Source organism: Lycium barbarum, chromosome 3 (assembly GCF_019175385.1).
Source record: "Lycium barbarum isolate Lr01 chromosome 3, ASM1917538v2, whole genome shotgun sequence".
Taxonomy (NCBI): domain Eukaryota; kingdom Viridiplantae; phylum Streptophyta; class Magnoliopsida; order Solanales; family Solanaceae; genus Lycium; species Lycium barbarum.
The window spans coordinates 121,925,409-121,947,258 of record NC_083339.1 but is presented as its reverse complement, the minus strand read 5'-3'; the positions used below and the strand labels follow the sequence as shown (position 1 = coordinate 121,947,258).

The 21,850-nt window shown below is 33.1% G+C and overlaps 1 protein-coding gene across 1 annotated transcript; it reads left to right on the top strand.

Annotated features, from left to right (window-relative positions):
• The first annotated feature begins 8,200 nt into the window (after positions 1 to 8,200).
• LOC132632140 (homeobox-leucine zipper protein ATHB-7-like) lies at positions 8,201 to 9,460 on the top strand. Its single transcript, XM_060347979.1, has 2 exons — positions 8,201 to 8,729; positions 8,919 to 9,460. The coding sequence occupies exons 1-2, from the start codon at positions 8,400 to 8,402 to the stop codon at positions 9,237 to 9,239; spliced, it is 651 nt and encodes a 216-aa protein (XP_060203962.1). The 5' UTR covers positions 8,201 to 8,399; the 3' UTR covers positions 9,240 to 9,460.
• Positions 9,461 to 21,850: the final 12,390 nt, after the last annotated feature.

Genomic DNA, 21,850 nt, shown 5'->3' with positions numbered 1-21,850 from the left:
GAAGAACGAAAACATGTCTTTTTAATAAGAAGAGAGAAGTTACAGGAGTTACGGAATTTCCTCCCACAAACTTACGTTATATGATAAGGTAGAAGTTGTCTTATATGTGGTAACACATTTTTTAACTTTTGATAACTTTCTGCAGGTTTAATTCTCCTAACCGGGTCGGGTCTGTCCACATGGGCGACCCACGACCCAAACCCAATATCCTACGGTTTCTAATTTTATGGAGGAATTAAATATTTTTCTCACACATTTTGATATTTGAGTATTATAAGAAACTATTTTATAAAATGCAATAATTAAAGTTTCCTAGCAATTTCATGGGTGAAATAAGTATGTGTAATGTGGAGTTTCAACTTGTACAAAATTAATCTCCATAATTATGTCCTGCAGTTTTAGTACACCTTATCCTTTTCTACTATTTTTTGTGAAAGCACATACTAAAGCCTAGTGATTTTAACGACTCGCGGTTTCAATAAGTAGTGAATACTTAAATTCCATTTAAATTGTGAATGAATTCTTTAAAAACCGTATTTCTCCTAAGCTCATCAATCGATCTATAGCTACTAGTAATATATAATTTGCTCCTGAATCTCACTACTAGAAATAAATGCTTTTTTCACCAACATTCAGTTAAAAATTTATACTATAAAACATAATTTTTCTACCTCATTCCCACCAAATCAGCTGATCACTGGGAACACGCATGGTGGAAAACAGGTTCCCATGAAAACGCTAGGAAACTTTCTATTTTTTCCGTGTGAAAACACTATTATTTAGGTTTTTTCCACCGACATTCATTGAGAAAATAGTCACTGAACATTTTTAAGCTGGAAATCAGTGGGATAATAGAGATTTTTTAGTAGTATCTTCATCAATATTATATTTTTAGAATTCTTGGTAAATTCTTAAAGCTTCTGCCATTTTACTTCTATTTACCAAATTGATATCATCTCAGATACTCCATCCTAGTTCCACTGCTAGAATAATTTACAGATGTCCTGTCGGTTCAATAATAAAAAGAAAAAACAACAAAAATGGAGAGACAGAGAGAAATGGTCCAAAGATGAATTCAGAAAGAAGACACGTTTTGGTAGAACAGAAAAGAACCCCACATCCGTACCTTTTAAGAGTTCAATTGCTTGAACCTTTTTATTAGATCAACATTTCAATATAGCTTGACTATGATGAAGTTTCCCCAATTGGTTTTGAAATTGCGTAAGTTATCCAAATACAACACCACATGCACTCCCCCATTTCAACGTTCAGTGAACATCACACAATTGACAGTAACGTACTCGGTACTCATACACTGGTCCACCCCTATTTAATCTTGGGACCTTTTAATGTTACAATCTTGTAAGAAACTCGTGCTGCAACATTGGGCTAATTAAGCAATACCACCTAGAAGGATGTTCAAAGAAAACCAATATTCTTATTTAACCGACAATCGAACCAAAAGTACAACTTGATAAGTTGATTTTTTTATAGTATTAATTTGAATTAGTTTAGGATTAAGTTATAAGAAATTTGATAATATTTTAAAACCAAACACTTACCTTCTCATACTATATATGAAAATCCTATCTAAATACGAGCATGAATAATATTTTTGTTTTACATTTTCACTAAGGTATTAACTATTTACTTTTTAAAATGTGATTATATCCGTAATTAAATATGCTAAACTACTATTATTAAAATACAAATTAAAATTTCAAATAAAAAGTTTCTTTTATTTATTTTCTTAAATTAAGAAAGAGGATAAGTATATTGTATCTGCATGTTTGATTAAAAAAGAAAATAAGCAATTTTTGAGATGTACATGTATCTTTCGAACAATTAAATAAAAAATGAACACAAATTACTAACATATGTATAAATTTATCATAAATATTTTCTTACATTTTAAATAGAGTGAATCTCACTTTGCCCACCTAACATTTAAGGGTTGGGAAAGACTGCCCCCCTCACATATTGAATGAGAACGGTAACCCCCCTATCCAATATTTTCCGGTGAGAATCCTTTATTTTTAAATAATTTTTCCTTTTCTTTTTTAGAATTATATACAAAAATATATAATTCTTATTATTGTCCCATTCACCTATTTCTCTTAACAATTTCCTCCAATGCACACCAAATTATACTAGGATTTTGATGAACTTATTATTGCACATAGTGTTTTCGTCTAGTGATAAGAGAATAGTTCTTGCAATGCTTTTGACAAATGAAGTCATATTGATTCAAACATCTGCCAAAGGAAAAAGATGTTGTAGTTAATATGTTGTCATCATTATTTATAGACGAAACATTAAATTGTTTTTATGTACCTTTCCAGACCCCTGGTATAACTACGATGATCAACAATTCTTTCTTATCAGAAACAAAATATTTATGTCACAACATAATCTGGCCAATTAAAAAATGTTCTAGATCAACGAATTTTTACAAACACCACTTTTTATCTTCTTCTTTTTTTAAAAAATATTTTAACTCTCATAGTGCAATTCATAATATAGAAGACTAGGCAATAGTGGGGTTATGCAAAAATAGCCTAAGATATGGAGCTCCTCGAAAAGCTTTACAAGTACTCGTATCCCTCAATTTATGTGCTTTGGAGGAAATTATTAAGTGAAATTGTCAATAAAATAGGTGAATGAGACAATAATAAGAATTATATATTTTTGTATATAATTCTAAAAAGAAAAAGAAAAAAATCTTTATTTAAAAACAAAAGATTCTCACCGGAAAATATTGGATAAGAGGGTTACTGTTCCCATTCAATATGTGAGGGGGGCAACCTTTCACAACCCTTAAATGGTAGGGGGGTAAAGTGGGATTCGATCTTTTAAATATGTAAGCTATTTGTACTTTACATCATTATAATATTTTATTATAAAGGATATTTATTTTTATTTTAGTTTTTGTATTTATTTTTTCACCTAAAAATTGTCTTTAAGTTTTACTTGATTCAAAGAAGATTCCTTTGTGTAGAATTTCAACTATAAGTGCTAATGTTTTCAGGAAAATAGATATAACATCATCATATTTTGTATATGATTTCCATACTATAAGGGGTATGGAAATACTTCACAAATGTTTTTGAAGAGCGTTTGTGAAATTAATCCAAAATGAAACTTAAATGCACTTAATTAAACTTGTCTTTCGGATTATGAACCTGAGAAGAAGCACTTAATTATTTCGAGCTATATAAGAGTCCATTCAGATTAGCTCATTGTAAATAGGTGATAAAGCATTTTTAATAGCTAAAATAAATTTTATAATTAAGCAGTTACGTATTTAGATAAAAGTGTTGACACTGCTAATAAGTAACTGATGTGTTTGGTAATAAGTGTTAATAAGCGATTTATTGTTAGAATGACTAAAACATCCTTAATTTTTTTTTTTGCAAAAAATTATAAATCTAAAAGTATCCTTTAAAAAAAAAAAAAGGGAGGAACGATGCATACAGAGTGAGGAGGAAATTAGGAACTTTGTTTTGAGTATTAGGAAAATCATTAAGGATATAATAGTAAAATATTTGGTCAAACTAAAAGTGTTTATAAGCTAAAAAGTCACAAGTTGGGATGACCACCTTATGTCTTTTGACTGATTTTGGGTTATAAGCCCTTTGATGTTTACCAAACGAAAAAAAATGTTTACCAAACGCATAGTTAAACTAAAAAGTACTTATAAGCCAATTTAACCATCTTGTCAGCGAACACATTCTAGCTAACTCTACAAGTTCGTTTTTTAAGTTCAAAATAATGGTCATTTCCTAAGATCGAAATCACTCTATTTTTGTACGAGCAATAAAAGATTGAAGCGGAATTGATCATATTGGATATATAGTTTATACATGCATTGTTTACAAAAGTTTAGTACGATTGCTAACGTGAAAAGTTTTATCATGTGTCTCACACAATTGACATTAGTTGTGTGAGACTCTTTTTTATGAGATAAAGAAGTGGACCCATATTTTACACTTTGAGGCCTACAAATTTTGAGTTCACTTTTTTGTCTCACACAAAAAAATCTCAAACAACTAATCTTAGTTGTATTGGGCACATTTTAAAATTTTCCCTATATATGGCTCCAAGAAAAATGAAAAGTACAAAAGCAATTAGGCAATGCATTACAATACTTCAAAGGAAAGTCTAATCATGGCCGTTTAAGACAAATTTGGGTGTCGTTTTCAGGGAGTTGGTACTTCATACAAGGTGCAATGCACCAGCAAAAATTGCTAAGTGGCCATAGTTTTATTGACTTCCACAAGCATAAAACTCAGGCATCACAAAACTCAAGCAGCTCGACGAAATTATTGGTCTAAAGCTGAATCATAATAATAGGTCTTAAGTTTATTAATGAATTTTATATTTTTTTCGTTAACAATGTTATACGAACCATCTTGTATGTATCTTGATCGTTCACTCGATTGTCCGCTAGCTCCCACCATTATCTTATAACTCTATTCACAAGGGCTTGTGTAATATTTTTAAGAAAAACACTAAAATAAATTATAATCACATAGCCGAATAATATCAATTCATTTACCTTTGAGTATATGTCAACATAATTTCTTATATTTATATTAGTTGTCCATTTGACTTGATCCACTCTTTATAAGAAAATAATCAGTTCTACTAAAAAATTACTACGATAGATTTTTTATTTTTTTTTAAATATCAATATCGTCATCAAATATTTATTTTCATATATTCATATTTGTTATGAAATTTGAGTTATTTATGTGAAAATCCTCTATCACATTTAAAAAAAAGTTAATAACTTTTTATTTATAATATTTTTATAATATATCAACAATATATAAAATGCTTAATAAATGTTGGGCCCCCCAATTTTGGAGGTCTAAGGCAATTGCCTTAGAGCCCGTTTGGATTAGCTTATAAGTTGTCAATAAGCTGTTTTCAGCTTTTTTGAGTGTTTGGTTGGCCAGCTTAAAGTCATTTTGTGCTTAAAATAAGTCCAAAAAATTAGTTAGACCCGTTTGGTTTAACTTATCCCATCCAAACAGGCTCTTAGTTGCCTCCCCATTGAGCCGGCACTGAACTCAGGGTCGTCAAGATTTGTGGTGGCATGAATTTGGCTAGAAGTCTTGGATTCAAGTCTTTGAAATAGAAAAGTTCTTGAATCTTGATAGGGAACGACATATCGATTGAGGGGGTGCTTCTTATCGTATCTGTGGTGCACCCTATCGCCCTAAATCTAAGCGGTTTCCTCTTTTAATGAGCGCTACGCGGCGCAAATCCACATTTATCGGACTCTTAAAAGGGGTACCGAACGCCGCATGAAAAACTTAAAAATAAATACAGGCTCCAGCGACCTCTCTCTAATCTTAAAGGTTCCTAGAGAATTGTCTTGTATGTAATTATTAGCATTATATATTCATTGACAGACTCATACCTCAGGACACGGTGAGTGAGAAAAACTAGCAGCAATATTATGTTATTTTAGGGGTCAAAATACAAAGAACTCAGAAGTCACTCAAATTGAAGTATGTAAAGTCCCCACTGAAGAAACATGCACACAGATCATAGTAGTGATGACTTATGAGGTATCTTTTTCTATCTTTCTAGCTTATTTTTCTTGTATTTATTTTGTTTCTGTTGAAGCTTAAAGAATTTATTCATTTTCTATGTAGTGTACTGATGAAACAAGAGTATATTAAGATAACTATAAACTCTTTTAAGGGCATTTTTCTACCTCAAAAACAATCAATATCTCTTACATGGATCATCAACTTGAAATTAAAAGTTGAAATTCAAACTAGGACTTTTATGATGCGTTAGGAGTAGGAGTGTACAAAGCAAACCGACAAATCGCACCAAATTGATAAATCGAGTCAAATCGAGAAAAAGAACTCGACTAGTGGTTTGGTTTGATTTGGTTTAGTGTTAAAAAAAAAACCGACCATAATTGGTTTGGTTTAATTTTAGCTAAAAAAAGTCAAACCGAGCCAAACCGACCCGACATTATGTGGATTCGATTTTTAAAATATTTTATACATAAGAATCTTTATTTGTAATGTAATTTGTGAATATTTCTTAAATTTTTTCGTAATTTTTTTATTTTTTATAATATTATTTTAAGCTTGAACTTAAAATTTTAAATGCAATAAGTTTTATATCCCATAAATGTTAATAACTCAAATAAAGTCCAAATCAAAATCAACTCAACACTAATGCTAACAAAAGAAATTCAATTCTAACACTAGAAATGACAGTAATGTTGGATATTTATTTTTTAGTTTTGCATACTTGGTTTAGAGCGTAAAAATACATAGCTTAATTTTTTTCTTTGTCTAGCATAACTTATTATTAGATTAAAGTTATTTTCTTTATGGCTTATTAATTAGCAATACTTATTTTAACCGATTTTTTTTTTTTTTTGTTAAATATTTTAATACGATGTCATCACCCATCTCATATTTTGTGTTATTTTCTTAAGAAGCATCTTAGTTATATAGTTATATCTTAGTAGGACTAAACAAATTTTGAAGCAAAAGTCATATGTTTTGTATGAAGACTTTAAAAAAAAAAAAACTCCAAAAAATCGAATAACCCGAGAAAACTCAAAGTTGAAAAATCCAAATTTTATTAATTTGATTTAATTTATAAATTTAAAAACCGAACATAATTAATTTGGTTTAATATTTAAAAAATTCGAACTAATCCACAATTCATGTACACTCCTAGTCAGGAGTACTAACAAATCCTAGGTCTCTCCCTATCAAAAAAATTGGGCATAAAGATGTGCCACCCCACGGGAATGGAATGTTGACATTTAAAGCCATCCATTTCCAACAAGTCCCTTCTTATCAGTGGTGGATTCAAACTATAGATATACGAGTTCGACAGAATCCTATGCTTCGAAATCAAACTATATGTATATGTGAGGGAAATATCTAAATTCAGCATTCGTCAGTTTTTCCCAATCTCTGACACATAAAACAAAAATTAGTAGAGAAATCCACCAAAATGTTCATAACTAGTAGTAATGAAGAGAAACTTCACCAACCATTTAGCCGTAGCTTCTTCCTCATTGAATTAAATTTCGCATGCTTATCACAATTATGACAAGATTGCTTAGAAGGACAAGTTTTCAAAATTCACGGCTAAAAGAAGATACAATAAAGAAAAGATACCATAAAACATATGACACCTGTATATAGTATAGGGGACACTTCAAGTCTAATAAGGACAACGTAGAAACAAGTAACCACATAAACAAACGATTCAATATACATAAGTAAAAAATAAAAGAAGAGCTTACGTGTAAGTACTTCAAATCAGAAGAAAAAGGAATCTTCTGTCGAAGCTAAAGTCTTAAAGTTGGCTGTTTCTTCCTCCTCATGATTATTATTATTATTATTATTATTATTATTATTAAATTAAATTACTATTAATATTAATAATACAAGAAACATAAAGCTATCTCTTTTGTAGCTATTAGGCTACCATATATATCCATGATCTTACTGTCTTCATGTACAGCCCATCTATATCATTTTACTTCGAAAACATCTCTCAATATATGTGTAAACTGTGAAATTTATAGAATAAAATCAACACAATCAGATGAGATCTCAAGGCAATGGTATATAACCCTTTAATTCTGCCAGAAACATATGAACAATTATCAACAAAAAAACTTCTCCAATAATATGAAACAATACAAAAATTGTGCACAAGTCTTATTTAGACTACACATATATATTTGGCTTTAAAAATAGGATCTAAATTTCCCTATTATGTATAGATATTACATGCAAAAGTCAGGATTGTCACAGTTCTCCATATCCTCTACAAGTGTTCCTACACTGTTAATACATCATGCTGCTATGAAGTATGACAATCATAACTTCAATACTATATTGCTCGAACTCTTTAAAAATATTATTACATCCATCTCGGGTCCTTCAAAAATGCACTATTTTTAGAGGATAGACACACACCGTCAATATTTTTAAAGAGTTCAAGCATTTATATCTCTTTCTATCAATAAAAACTATGTTTTCCACGTATAGAAAAGAGAAATCCTCCATCTCAGTACATTTACACAGTGTAGTACGAAGTTAAAAAGCGCTGCACAGAATGGAAGGTGCCAATAAATTACTAAAAAGGTATCAAAATGTCTAAAAGAGATAGGTTGGAAAAAGATACACGACAGCTTAGACAATTGGCTTCAATCAACCAGCAAACCACAAGTCTCAATCAACTGAAAGCAACCACAAGAGATATTTGTTACATTGGTAACTATATAATAGTAGAAGACACCTATTCAGCAATTTTTAAACATAATTTCTTGTCAATACAATTTTTCATAAACTGTTGAAAACAGAACACTTCTCTCTGACTTGGAACTCAATAGAGTAATGGAACCAGAACTGGAAAAATGTGAGAATTCCAACTTCAAAAGACCCTTAAAGAAGAGTGAAATTGGAAAAAGGTTTACTGATGAACAAGTGAAGTTACTTGAGTCCATGTTTAAACTAGGGACAAAGCTAGAGCCAAGAGAAAAGCTGCAGTTGGCAAGAGATCTTGGGCTGCAACCACGCCAAGTAGCTATTTGGTTTCAGAACAAAAGAGCCAGATGGAAATCAAAGCAATTAGAACACGAATATCGGATACTCAAAGAAAAATTTGACAATTTACACATGCAATTTGAATCCTTGAAGGCAGAAAAGGAGAAACTACTCATTGAGGTATCGTTTTTACCTATTTAACCAGTATATACAAGGTTCAAATATATTTTTAGGATTATTCGTGTGTTTACTTCTTTATATTAAATCGTCTTAGTGAAAATTCCGTACAGTTTTTTACTGTTTGCGTGCTCTTTGTATCAGTCACCCCACAACCTATGGAAACTAATAAGATATGTTGTTTTCAAACAGTTGGAGACATTAAATGATCAGCTAGAGAACAACCTTGCTCGAGGCAGCAGAAGCCAATACTCAAAAGACAATGAATTGTACACAAGTTCAGAAAATGGATGTACAGACTTAGAGTTGAAAGATAGCCCAGGTTGCTCAAATGCAAGATTTGTCCACGAGAGGGTAAATGAAGAGGATGATGACACAGCAGAAGAAACATACAATTACTTCATTCCCAAAGAAGAAGCAGAGTTTTGGAACATGGAGGAATTAGGAGACAATAATTCCTTAGAACACTGGTGTGTTGACTTGGTTAGCAATTCCAAATTGTGGGACTTCTGAGCCTCACAATTGTACAGAACTTTCTCAAAGTGTTTCTGTTTCGCTATTTATAGAGCCAGAGTAGTAGGAGAATAGGAGGAATCTATACCTCAGCTATCTGTTTTCTTCTTTTCCATTTAGCTTCTTATAAAAATGATCTGAGTCATAGAGGAGTTGTAGCACAAATAACCGGGTTTGCTTCTGAATCCGTGAACAAGATGCAAGATTTATATTTCTCCCAACCTTTTTATTGTTCATAAGAAAGCTTAGCAAAAATGTTGCAGCTAGAAAGAGCAAAAAAAACAAAAAAAAAAAGAGGCAATGAGAGAGGAAAAAAAGAGGAAGCCCGCTGCATAAAACATCCGCATTCGTAGGCAACCTTGTAAACATTTAAGTAGTGAAGATAAAATCGAAAATGTTCATAAAGTCAGTTAAGGTCTGAGAAAGAGAGGGAGAAGAGGAAGAGAGAGAATTTCATATTATCTTAGTAAAGAGAAAATGTGAATTGATGAATACAAAACATCTGGGCCCAAAGTATTTATAGTGACCCGGGTTCAACTCACTAAATCCACTTCTACTAAAACATATAAATATCGGGCCAAGCTCAATACAAAATAATAAAGGGAGAATTACGTATATATACATAAGAATAGGGTACATTAACAAAATATGATGATATTTTTTAGTTTACAAAATATATCAATAGATTTCTTATAAAACATGTACGAAAATTTTCACTCAAGTCTTGGAAAATTCGCTCAAATTTTTATGTACGAAAAATGTATGAAATGTGTATATCTCGCTCGAGGCTTAAAAATTTTGCTCAAATTTTGTGTATAAAAACTGTATGAAAATTGTATATCTAGCTCAAATCTTAGAATTCTCACATTTTTCGTGTATGAAAACTGTATAAAAACGGTATGAAATATGTATATAACTGTATAAAATATATATAAAGGTTCATGTTAAATTGGGGGGTTGGGGGGGGGGGGGGGTGTTAAATGATTTGTTCTTTAAGAATTCCATATTTGATCTCATAGATACAAATCTTGAGCCGAGGGTCTTCCGGAAACAGCCTCCCTACCTAAGGTAGGGGTAAAGTCTGCGTACACTCTACCCTCCCCAGACCCCACGTTGTGAGATTCACTGGCTATGTTATTATTGTTGTTGTTGATCTCATAGATACAAGTAGGACTCTGCAGAAAGTTATATTCGATAAAAGTCATATGTACGGCTTGAAGGAACATCCTCATATAAAACCTATTTATTTTGAAATAAATTCAATTTGCCAAAACAACTATACTGATATTTGAGAGTGGAGAGAGTATAATGCCTTGTGCTTTGTCTTGTGTGAAACAAAATTGTAGAGGTGAAGTTGGGGTTGAACCGATGAAGAAGAAAATCGGATTGGAGTACACAAAAGTTATGTACTATATATCCACAACGGAAAATCATCATGTAATAAAAGAAGGAAACGAGACATATAGGACAATAAATATCAAAATCCATGGTAATCAGGCAAGAAGAAGATGGTAACGAGACATTAAAAGAAAGGGGTTATCAGGTAAGAATGGTGTCTATCAACAACTGTTGAGAAAGAAATCTTTTTGAGAAGAAGAAGAAACTAATTGGTAACTATCCTAAAATTAAACCCACATTTAAAAATCAGTTTTTCTTCTAAAAAAAAGTCAAAAATCGTGGGTATTATATTAATTCCAAATCTGGTTTATTTTATAATTTTGTTGGTATGTTTTGTAAATAAGAAAAAGTATTCTTATATTTTATAATATAGAGTCTTATATAGTATTATTAAGTCATTTTTTCAATAATAAAAGGGATGTCAGTCCTAACTAAATGATAAGTATACTCTAATGCTATACACTAATGTTGTACACTTGTATGATCTATAGTAATTTCAACACCCCCAAAGTTGGAGGGTGAAAGGTGCAAATGATGAGCAACACCAGTGAGAGGCTTGTTAAACATATCTGCCAGTTGAGAAGAACTGGAAGTGTGAGACAAATTGATCAAGCCCTCATTTAACTTGATGCGCACAAAATGACAACCTAACTCAATGTGTTTTGTGCGCTCATGAAAGACTGAGTTCTTAACAATATGACTAGCTGCCTAGTTATCACAAAACAAAGGGATAGAAGAAAGATCAGTCAGATCAAAATTAGAGATAATAAACGAGCAACTCTTGTGATCTCAACAACTGCTTTACTCAGCCTCTGCATAAGAAAGTGACACAATTGCTTGCTTCTTTGATTTCCAACCAATTAAACTACCAGCCAAAAGCACACAGAAACCAGAAGAAGATCTCCTACTATCAGCACAGGCACCCCAATCATTTGAGAAAGAGAAAGAGAAGAGGAAGAGAGATAATTTTCTATTATCTGTGTAAAGAGAAAATATGAATTGATGAATATAAAATATCTGGGCCCAAAGTATTTATAGTGACCCCTAGGGCTGTTCACGGTTATGGTTAAAACCAAAATCAAACCGAATAAAAAAATTGACATTTGGTTTGGTTTGGTTTGATTTGGTTATAAATTTTAAAAACCGATAATATTTGATTTGGTTATCGTTATATTAAAAAATAACCGAATAAATAAACGAACCAAACCGATAAATTATATACATAAATTTTATAATTATTTATATGTATAATATTATTTTTTCATAAATAATTATAAATATTTTATACCTTTTAATCATTAATTTGATTTTTGGTCTACTTATTTCACATGATTGTTTAAGGCCCATGTTTTTAGGAATATGTCCAAGTTCATATCTTTAAGTCTTTTAATTCTTAAAGTGTTAAGTATAAACCTACTAACAGAAGCTCACGTTAGAGTCTAATGTCTTTAGCTTAAATTTTTAGCCTTTCTTTGTCAGCCATTTGATTTTAGGTTGTTTCCTCGTTTTTTCCCGAATTTATACCTTTCTTTTTTCTTATTTGAATGAGTCCTAAACTTCTAATATTTTTCATGTGTAAAGGACAGAGGTTGTAGATTTGGAGGTTCCTATAGAAGATACTTCAGTAACATCAGCATTTGCTGTAACTCAAGCACATGGTAATGCCCTAATACTTCTTCCGTGGGTAATCCTCCTAAAAGGCAGAAAAGAACAAGTCTTTGTAGTTGAGACCCTAACCCTGGGGATAATGATAGAAAAATATCTGAAGTTTGGGATCATTACACAAAGTGTTTTTAATAAAATGGGAGAATTAAGGACAAAATGCAAGTATTGCCCCAAAGTTTGGGATCATTACACAAAGTTTTTTTATTTCATATATTTTCATTTTAATTTTAGGTAGTCTTTATGTTTAATTAATATGTATGTTTGTAACAACAACTAAAAGCTCCTATGCTCTACTTTATTTCCAGGTATGTATATTAAAATACAAAAATTATGCAGCCACTAAGTTTTTAGCTCTATATGTAATAGTTTAGCAACTTTGGGTAACTTGAGTATGACACTATCACTAATAGTGAAAATATTTCTATGATGTATGTTCCATCTTAAACGGTAAATAAAAGTTATCATTTGAACAAAAAAAAAAGACATTCTTTTTAAACTTTTTAATGTTTTACTGATAAGTCTCATGGCTGCTAATCATAAATCGAAAAGTCCAACCAAACCGAACCAAACCGACAATAACCAAACCGGTGGTTATTATTATTTTGGTTTGGTTATGGTTTTAGACATTTAAAAACCGACTAAATTGGTTTGGTCATGGTTTTAATCAATAACTGACCCAAACCGAACCATGAACACCCCTAGTGACCCCGATCCAACTCACTAAATCTACCTCTACTAAAATATATAAATATGGGAAAATGACTTAATAGTACTAGTTAACACCTTCTATTACAAAACATAATAACAAATTTACAAAACATAACGGATTCGGGTTTTCAACATACCCATGATTTTTCGCTTAATTTAAGAAAGAGAAAAATTGATTTATGAGCCCCACAATTTTTGGAACCTGATTTCAGTTTCCTTCTTCATCAAAATTCCTTTTTAATTTCAAAAGTTCCTCTCTCTACACCATTGTTTCAAGGTGCGATTTCATTAAAATTTTCATCCCTCACTCAACTTCAACCATGAATTCATCTTCATCAACCCACAAATTTCCCGTTTCTAAGGGTATCTTCCGTTTTCAGTTTAATAAGAGTCCACTTTCAACTGTGGTCTAGTGTAGTTTGTGTTTTGGGTTCCATTTGCTGTGGGAAAAAATGATTAAAAAGCTCTCTCTTGGATTCACTCGTGATTTCATTCAATTCTCATTTTAAGTTTTCAAGAATTTGAAAATAGAAGAACAAAGTTAAAAGAAAAACTTTGTCGTTAACCATTAAAGGAGATCGAAGCTCGAGTTTTAAAAATTGATTTGCCACAAATGAACTTCGTTTTGAGTGGGTGATATCTCAAAAGAACTAGAACGTTGAGAGGAGTTCGAATCTAAAATTTGGGCTATTGGATAATATTTGAACTAGTTTTGGCTAATTTTCAGTCCTAGTTCTTGTGTAGTAAATTATGATAATTGTGTGGTTAATTTAAATGTGTATGAAATATGCATGAATATTGTATAAATCATATATACATGCCACCTGGAATCTTTATTAAGAAATTGTGCCTTATTTTTAAAATTTTACCGTGAATGTATAATATTTGTATAACATGTGTATGTAGACATGTGGTATACTCCCCCCCACCCCCTTCCCAAAATTTCTTTCAAATATATATAAATTGTATGTATTGTTATGAGTGTAAGATTGTATGTCTACACACTTCTTCCCTCTTTCTGTCAAATGTATATAAAATGTATGTTATATGCTATATATTGTATTATCTGTGTATTATACACAAAATTTGGTTTTTTCCAAACCTCTAACATGAGCTTATACAAAATTTATACAATGATATACATATTTCATATCGATTTTATGCACAAAAGTTGTTCTTCCCAAAAACCTAACATGAGACTTTTATACAAAATATATACAGTTATATACACATTTTATATCGATTTATACAATTTTCATACCGATATAATATGTCGAGTTAAATATTATATCAAACTGTATTTCGTATAGAAACTATTCGGACCGTGAAAAAAACATCCAAACTAGTAGAGATTTACATTTCAACAAATGAGTTTACACCATGAAGTTCACAACTGCAAAAACATACAATTAAAATAGGATTTTCATACAATTTCCATATAACATTAATACAATTTCTAAAATACAATCTTCTAATATGAAAATCCAATCAAAATTAACTCTAATCTTCACCAAACACCCTCAAAATTGAGACATAAGCTCACAAAGATATTCTCAATCATTTGCAGCAATACCCAATCCAAAGAATAATAGTTTTAGAAAACCCGAATTCCAAAATCAAGCTTCGATGAGATTCATTGTTATTTTCCCTGAAGAAGAAAAGAGAAAATAGATGAGAAAAGAGAAAGAGACTCTCTTGCAAGTTCTTGTCACTTTTTTCTTACGAATCTCAACCATATTCTCCTCTCTTCTCCGGCGACGACAATGACGACGAGACACATCTTCGATGAGATTGGATTCGTAAAAAAAATGAAGGAAAACAGAGAAGAAAAATCAGATTTTTTTTGGATGGGGATGGAGAAAAATTGGGATGAATTGACACTGATGTTGGATTAGTGAAAATAACATGAAAAAGATAAGGGAAGAAAATCAGATACTTTGTGAAAGGGGAGAGAATTGGGGACAAATATCAAGATGATTGCGTGATTAGTGCAACTTTATTAGGGCTAAATAATCTACCTTTTTAATTTTCTATGTCTTCTATATGTTTCGTAAAATTTCAATCGTTATGTTTTAAAAACTGAAAACTCTCATTACATTTCGTAATATTTAGTGCTCGGGTCAAACCCAATACAGAATAATAAAAGGAATGCAAGTCCTAACTAAATGATATACAAGTATACCAATGCTTTACACTAATGTTGTACATTTGTATGATCTATAGTAACTCCAACAAACCTACCCTAAAGCAAGCATTGATGATTGATTCTATGAATCGAACACAAGACCTCACACGAAGACAACTTTACAATTGCTCCAATGTACTTTTTAGTAAAAAAAAAACAACTTTTTTCTTCTCGTGTGACCAAAAACAAATTGCCCATTACACAGGATATTTGAAGCTAAGTCATGTGAATGAAATTAGAGTTACTTATCAAGTTTAAGACAAACTGCTAACCATATATATATAACAGTAACACCACCGGAGTAGAGATACATGTAGGTACCTCTATTTATCTGAAGCTGCAACAAGAGACTTTAATTGGGAGCATGCAACTTCAATTCTGGAACAAATAACTATAACTAGAACAGCAATCTCTCCTGACCAAAATGTAAAAGAAAGGAACATTATTAGAAAAGAATGCTGGCAATTTACTGGTGAGGCTCATCATCATCATATATCCCTTTTTTCTTCTCCAGGTAATATTTTTTGCATCCCTCCACTAGGTAACTAGTACTCCGTAATAAAGAATTAATATTGTTTAAGAAAAGAGGGTTTTAAATATTGCAAATTGCGTTGAGTCATCATACCTAGAAATGGCTAGAATATAGTAAAATAAGAAAGGAAGAAAGTATAGGAAAAAGATAGATAAATTTGGAGAAATTTTCTGTTGTATTTACTGAATATACATCTGGTATATATACACTACAAAGGAATAAAAGAACTTTCTATTACCTTACAGCTGTCCTATACATGATTGGTTGTGCTACTAACTAATTTTATTCTCTGTACTATTTTAGGAAAGTTCCAGAACCTATACATGTACAAATCTAGCAAATACATGGTATATTACTTAATATATTCTCATTTGATATTTCTTGTGTAGTGTAAATGGGCTCTGTATTAATAATAGTTGATTGGGCCTCTTTGTGTGTCTTGTTCCATTCCAGAGAAGAGGCCCAAGTTTGTTAATTGTTTCCTTTTGCACAAATAAATCCTTTTGCATAAATGATCTTTTCTTCATCAAATAAAAATGTCTGGACGATGCTTGCTTCTTCATCTGATCATTTCTTACCACAAAAGTTAGATTTCCATGTCCAACACCCCCCCCCCTCCCCTCAAGTTAGAGGGGAGTGATATAGTCGAAACCCCCAACTTGCCAAGTAATTTGTGATGGGGAACACCAGGTAGAGGTTGTCACACCCTGATCTTATTAGGGTGTGATGGGCGCCCGACCCCACATGCGGAGCCGAGCGAACCCGCAGACTCTGATTTCATACATACTCTTTTCAATTTACAGATCAAATCACAGGAAGCATATAGTAAGACTTCCAACAGAAACAGAGAACAGACATTGTCTTAAGCGGCCACGTGTATCAAACATATCAGACATATCGTATCAAATACAGTAGGCAGGCGGAATGTACATCGCCTGAACATATACACATATACGAACATATAAGCCACTTAGGCCACCATAGAAAACAGGGCCGCCTAAGACACAGATCTCAGACCAAACCAAACAGAATCTGTGGACATATGAAGCTGCTTACGAACTGACTCTTTGTACCCACGACTCTGTCTGGAAAGTCTCTAACACAAATCAGAAAGCACAACATATGTATGCTCAGACTCGGCGACACTCCGGAGAAAGGTGGAGCTCGCCAATCCCGCTGAAATGCCTCCTAGCAGAGTCTTCTGATCATCTGTGTGTACCTGCGTGGCATGAAACGCAGCCCCCGAAGAAAGGGGGTCAGTACGGAATATGTACTGAGTATGTAAGGCAAGAAATACAGTAAACAGAATCATAATCATAATCAAAAGTACAGAAGTATAACAGACGGAATCATAATCAGATTCAGATGTACAGAACGTATGTACGATATGCAAAATAATAGAACCAACTTACTGGAAACACAGACCATGCATGCCAGGAACGGTATCCAGTCCCTTGCGGGACCCGGGGAAGAACGCGACGCCGCCCTGCCTTCGGCGCCACTCACATCTAACTCCAGAAGTATTGCTCCGAAATCCCCGACACACAAATCATAATATCATAACATAATAGCAGATCATATGTGGTTCAGCGAACCGTAACACATTTAACTCCGGAATTCACATACGGTGCCCGGCCCTCGAGCGAGGAACTCGGGAACCGTGCGCACGATATAAACCGGCCCGGGACTCGGCGAAGGAAGTCATGACATATGCACGAGCAGAGTAGTGAGAAACTAAATGCACATAACCAAGACTCAATGGATTAATCGAACGTACTATCAGAATATCCGTACAGATTACTCATAACAGAATACTTATATCAGAATACTTTTATCAGAATATTTTTATCAGAGTACTTATATTGCTTTTGTCTGGATACTTATATCAAAGTCAGGAACACCCATATCAAATTACCCGTATCGGAGTACTTTTGTCAGAATGCTCAGACCAGAATACATATTCCAAAATTCTTGTATCAGAATTTTCCCATATAAGAGTGCTTGTGTCGAATACTTACATCAGAATATTTATATCAAAATGCTCAGACTAGAATGCTTATATCAGAATACGCATGTCAGAATACTTAAATCAGAATTCGCCTATCAGGATTATTAGGTACTTAAATTAGGGAGGACATACGGATCATAAACAGGCTCAAAATCACAGAATAGAATAACCCCAATGTACATATCAATATCATACCTTACTTGGCTCTAGGACATGCCAAAAGAATGAAAGGGTAAGCCTCACATACCTGTGTCGCGCCTTACTAGCTACGCTTATGCGTCCAACTTGTTTGTCTACATGCAAAAGAATTCATCCATTCATTAGTTTCATTATCATATACTTGCCTTAACCTTTCAAACACATTCACTTATATTCTGCCGGAATTTCGGCAGCATCTCCCCTGTAAATATACCATCCCCGAGATTCTAACTCGGCCAATTTTTAATCAACAACAATCCGGGAATTCAACCCGGCCAAACCAACAACAATACTAGCAATTATTCTAGCAACACTTCAATATTCAATTCAATTCACATAATGTTCCAACAACTTAATCTACATACTACTTCATCTGAAACCTTCAACTTCGATCACAACCATACATTTCATTGTCATTCATGTACGTTAACTTCAACAACACCCTTCGTTTTACACCACATAATCCATATCAACAACAACTAAAGTGTCAAATAACATCAATTTACCATAACTTACCAAATCCTATACCATTCGGCCACAACAACAATACATAGGTTTTTATGAATTTCCATTCTTTTCTATACATTACAACAACAACCAATACACCACATAAATTTAATTCATTCTTCCTTACACAACACCTCATACATACGGCCAACACCATGCATCTACAACTACAACTTCAACATGCATGATTTCATACTTTTCATTCACTTTCACATATTACAACAACAAACATACTACATTAATTCAATCTTTCTTCACAACATCACACATACCATGCACGGCCAACACCCCATACATACATATTTCATGAATTCCATCCTTTTCTACATACCACAACATAAACAAAGCTTTCATAACATACAAAAGGGGATTAAATCTCACCTTTCTTCCTCAACCTCTTCACTTGACTAGAATGCAGAAACGACGAAACGGATGACTTATCTTCCGAAACAATTATGCCACGTTGTAGAGGACCCTTGAATTAGTGGGAATACATGAAGAAACTAATTTTTTGGACAAGATTTCATGGGGGTGATTTTACCCCACCTTGGCCGAATTGGCCATGGTATTTTTTTTTCTCCTTGTTCTTTCTTTTCTTTCTCCCTCTCCAACTCTTAATAAAAGATGAACAAGTCATCTTTTTATATTTGCACCCTAGTCCCTCAATTATGGTCACATGCCCCCTTTCTTTCTCTTCTAGACTTTTCTTTCATTTTCTTGATTTTTCTTCTTTTTCTTTGAATTCTCTTAATTGGTCAAAGAAGACCAAATGTCTTCCTTGGTACACTTTAGCCCCCAAAGCAATGTGGGCATATACTTATGCCACACAACCAACATAGAAATTTCATGAACTTTCAAGACTTTTGTGAAATTCCCATTTTATCCCTCAACTTTCCTCAATATTACCACAAGCCATTTTGTGAATTTTCATTTTTACCCTTAACCTTTCTCAATATTTCCATGCAATAATATTCATAAATAATTTTTATAACCACTTGTACATTAAAACCATTTTTGACAATGGTCTCGCCCTTAACTTTCCATGACGACTTTGGAATTTCTAAACGTACAATATACGGGCTATAACAGAGGTCTGGTAAACAGATCAGCCAATTGGGATTGTGAAGGAATGACATATAAAGAAATTGTTGTTTAACGAAGTGACAATCGAGGTCTACATGTTTGGTGCGTTCGTGGAATACGGGATTTTTAGCTATGTGTATAGCTGCTTGTGAATCAGAGTGGAGAGCTATCGGAAGAGAAGGTGAAATGGTGAGATCAGACATAAGGCGCACAAGCCATGTAATCTCAGCAACGACACGCCACGTCAATCTGTATTCTGCTTCGACGGAGGAGAGGGAAATCAAAGATTGGTTTCTTTGATTTCCATGAAATCGGATTTCCCCTAAAACTGATGAAAAACCCACTAATTGACCGTCCAATGTTGGGGCAGGAACCCCAATCGGAGTTGCAATAGGCTTGTAGATCAAACGATCCATTGGAACAAAAGAATAATCCAAGACCAGGGTTGCCAATCAAGTATCGCACACAATGTAGAGCATCCTGATAATGTGGCATGCGTGGTGATTGCAGTAATTGACTGAAGTGCTGAACTGCGAAAGACAAATCCGGTCTGATATGGGTCAAAAATTACGTTTCCCAATGAGACGTTTGTAAATAGTCGAGCCGGGTAAAATTTCACAAGCATCTGCAATCAATTTGGTTGAAGGTCCGATGGGAGAAGGAAAAGGTTTTTTGTGTTGACAATGAAACTCAGAAATAAGATCAAAGGTAAATTTTCTTTGTGTAATAATGATGCCTTGACCTTCTCTGATTAATTCTAAACCAAGAAAATAGTTGGCAAAACCAAGATCTTTAATCCGATATTCTGAGTGAAAAAATCCTTCAAAACTGCTAGTTCATTAAGATCATCACCAGAATGTCATCAACATAAACCACCAATAGACTAACCCCATCATCATCCTTCTTGAAAAATAAGGAATAGTCGTTTAAAGAATGAGAATAGCCTTTGAATTGTAGAGCATAAGTCAATCTAGCATACCATTGACGAGAGGCTTGTTTAGGCCCATATAGGAATTTATTTAATTTGCAAACCAATTTAGGATTTGAAACTTGTAAACCAGCTGGAATTCTCATATAGACTTCCTCCTCTAGATTTCCATGTAAAAAATCATTATTTACATCCAATTGATATAGATCCCAACAATTTTTCATAACTGCAATGAGACACCTAACAGTGGTCATCTTGACCACTGGTGAATAAGTCTCGCTATAGTCTATGCCCTGTCTCTGTATGTCTCCCCCTATAACCAAACGAGTCTTATATCTTTCTAGAGTCCCATCAGCTTTGTATTTAGTTTTGTAAACCCATTTAGATGGCAAAGCTTTGTGACCAGCAAGCAGGGGAACCAAATCCCAAGTATGATTACCTTCTAATGCTGAAAATTCCTGTGCCATTGCTTGTTGCCAATAAGGGTGTAAAGAAGCTTGGGAATATGTGGTAGGTTCAGTGATGTGGGCAATAGTATTGAGAAAAGATTGATTTGAACTAGATAAAGCAGAAAAAGCAAGACTAGATGGTTTAAGAGGAGCTGCAAAACAAGTGGTAGTTACATCAGTTAAATAAACAGAGTTGCATATATAATCTGTCAAATGTGGAGGAGGCTGTTTGACTCTAGTAGAATGTCTAGTTGGGATAGAAGTGGTGAAGAGATGTGGGGAGACTGTAGAAGAGGAATCAGATGAATGTGACAATGAGAGAGGTGCAGTATATGAAGATGGGATAATTTCAGAAGATGAAATAGGAGAAACAAGATGAATAGATTGAGTTTCTGATGTTGAGATTGATTGAGTGATGTCAAGTGGAGGTGAGGAGTGAGGAGAAGTAGGTTGGTCAAGATCAGATGGAGATGATGGCGCTGGAATAGATGTGATTGTAGGGATTGGAGTATTAGATAATATGGGATCAGATGGAGGTGTGTGAGAGGGATAAATAGGAAGTTGAAATAAAAGAAAAAACAGACTCAAAAAATCTTACATTTCTGGAAACAAAAATTTTCTTGGTTTGTAAATCCAGAAGTTTATAACCTTTCTGATGGAAAGGATATCCTATAAAAACACACTTGATTGCTCTAGGATCTAATTTTGACCTCAAATGTGATAAAGTACTAGCACAACTCAAACAACCAAAGGATTTAAGAGATTGATAACAAGGAGGGGTTTTATAGATGATCTCATAAGGTGATTTAAAATCTAAAATCCTGGAAGGAAACCTGTTGATTAAATGAGTTGAAGTTAAGAGACATTCACCCCAATAAGGTAAAGGAAGGTTGGACTAAAAAAGTAGTGCTCTATAAGTTTCCAAAAGATGCCTATGTTTTCTTTCTACC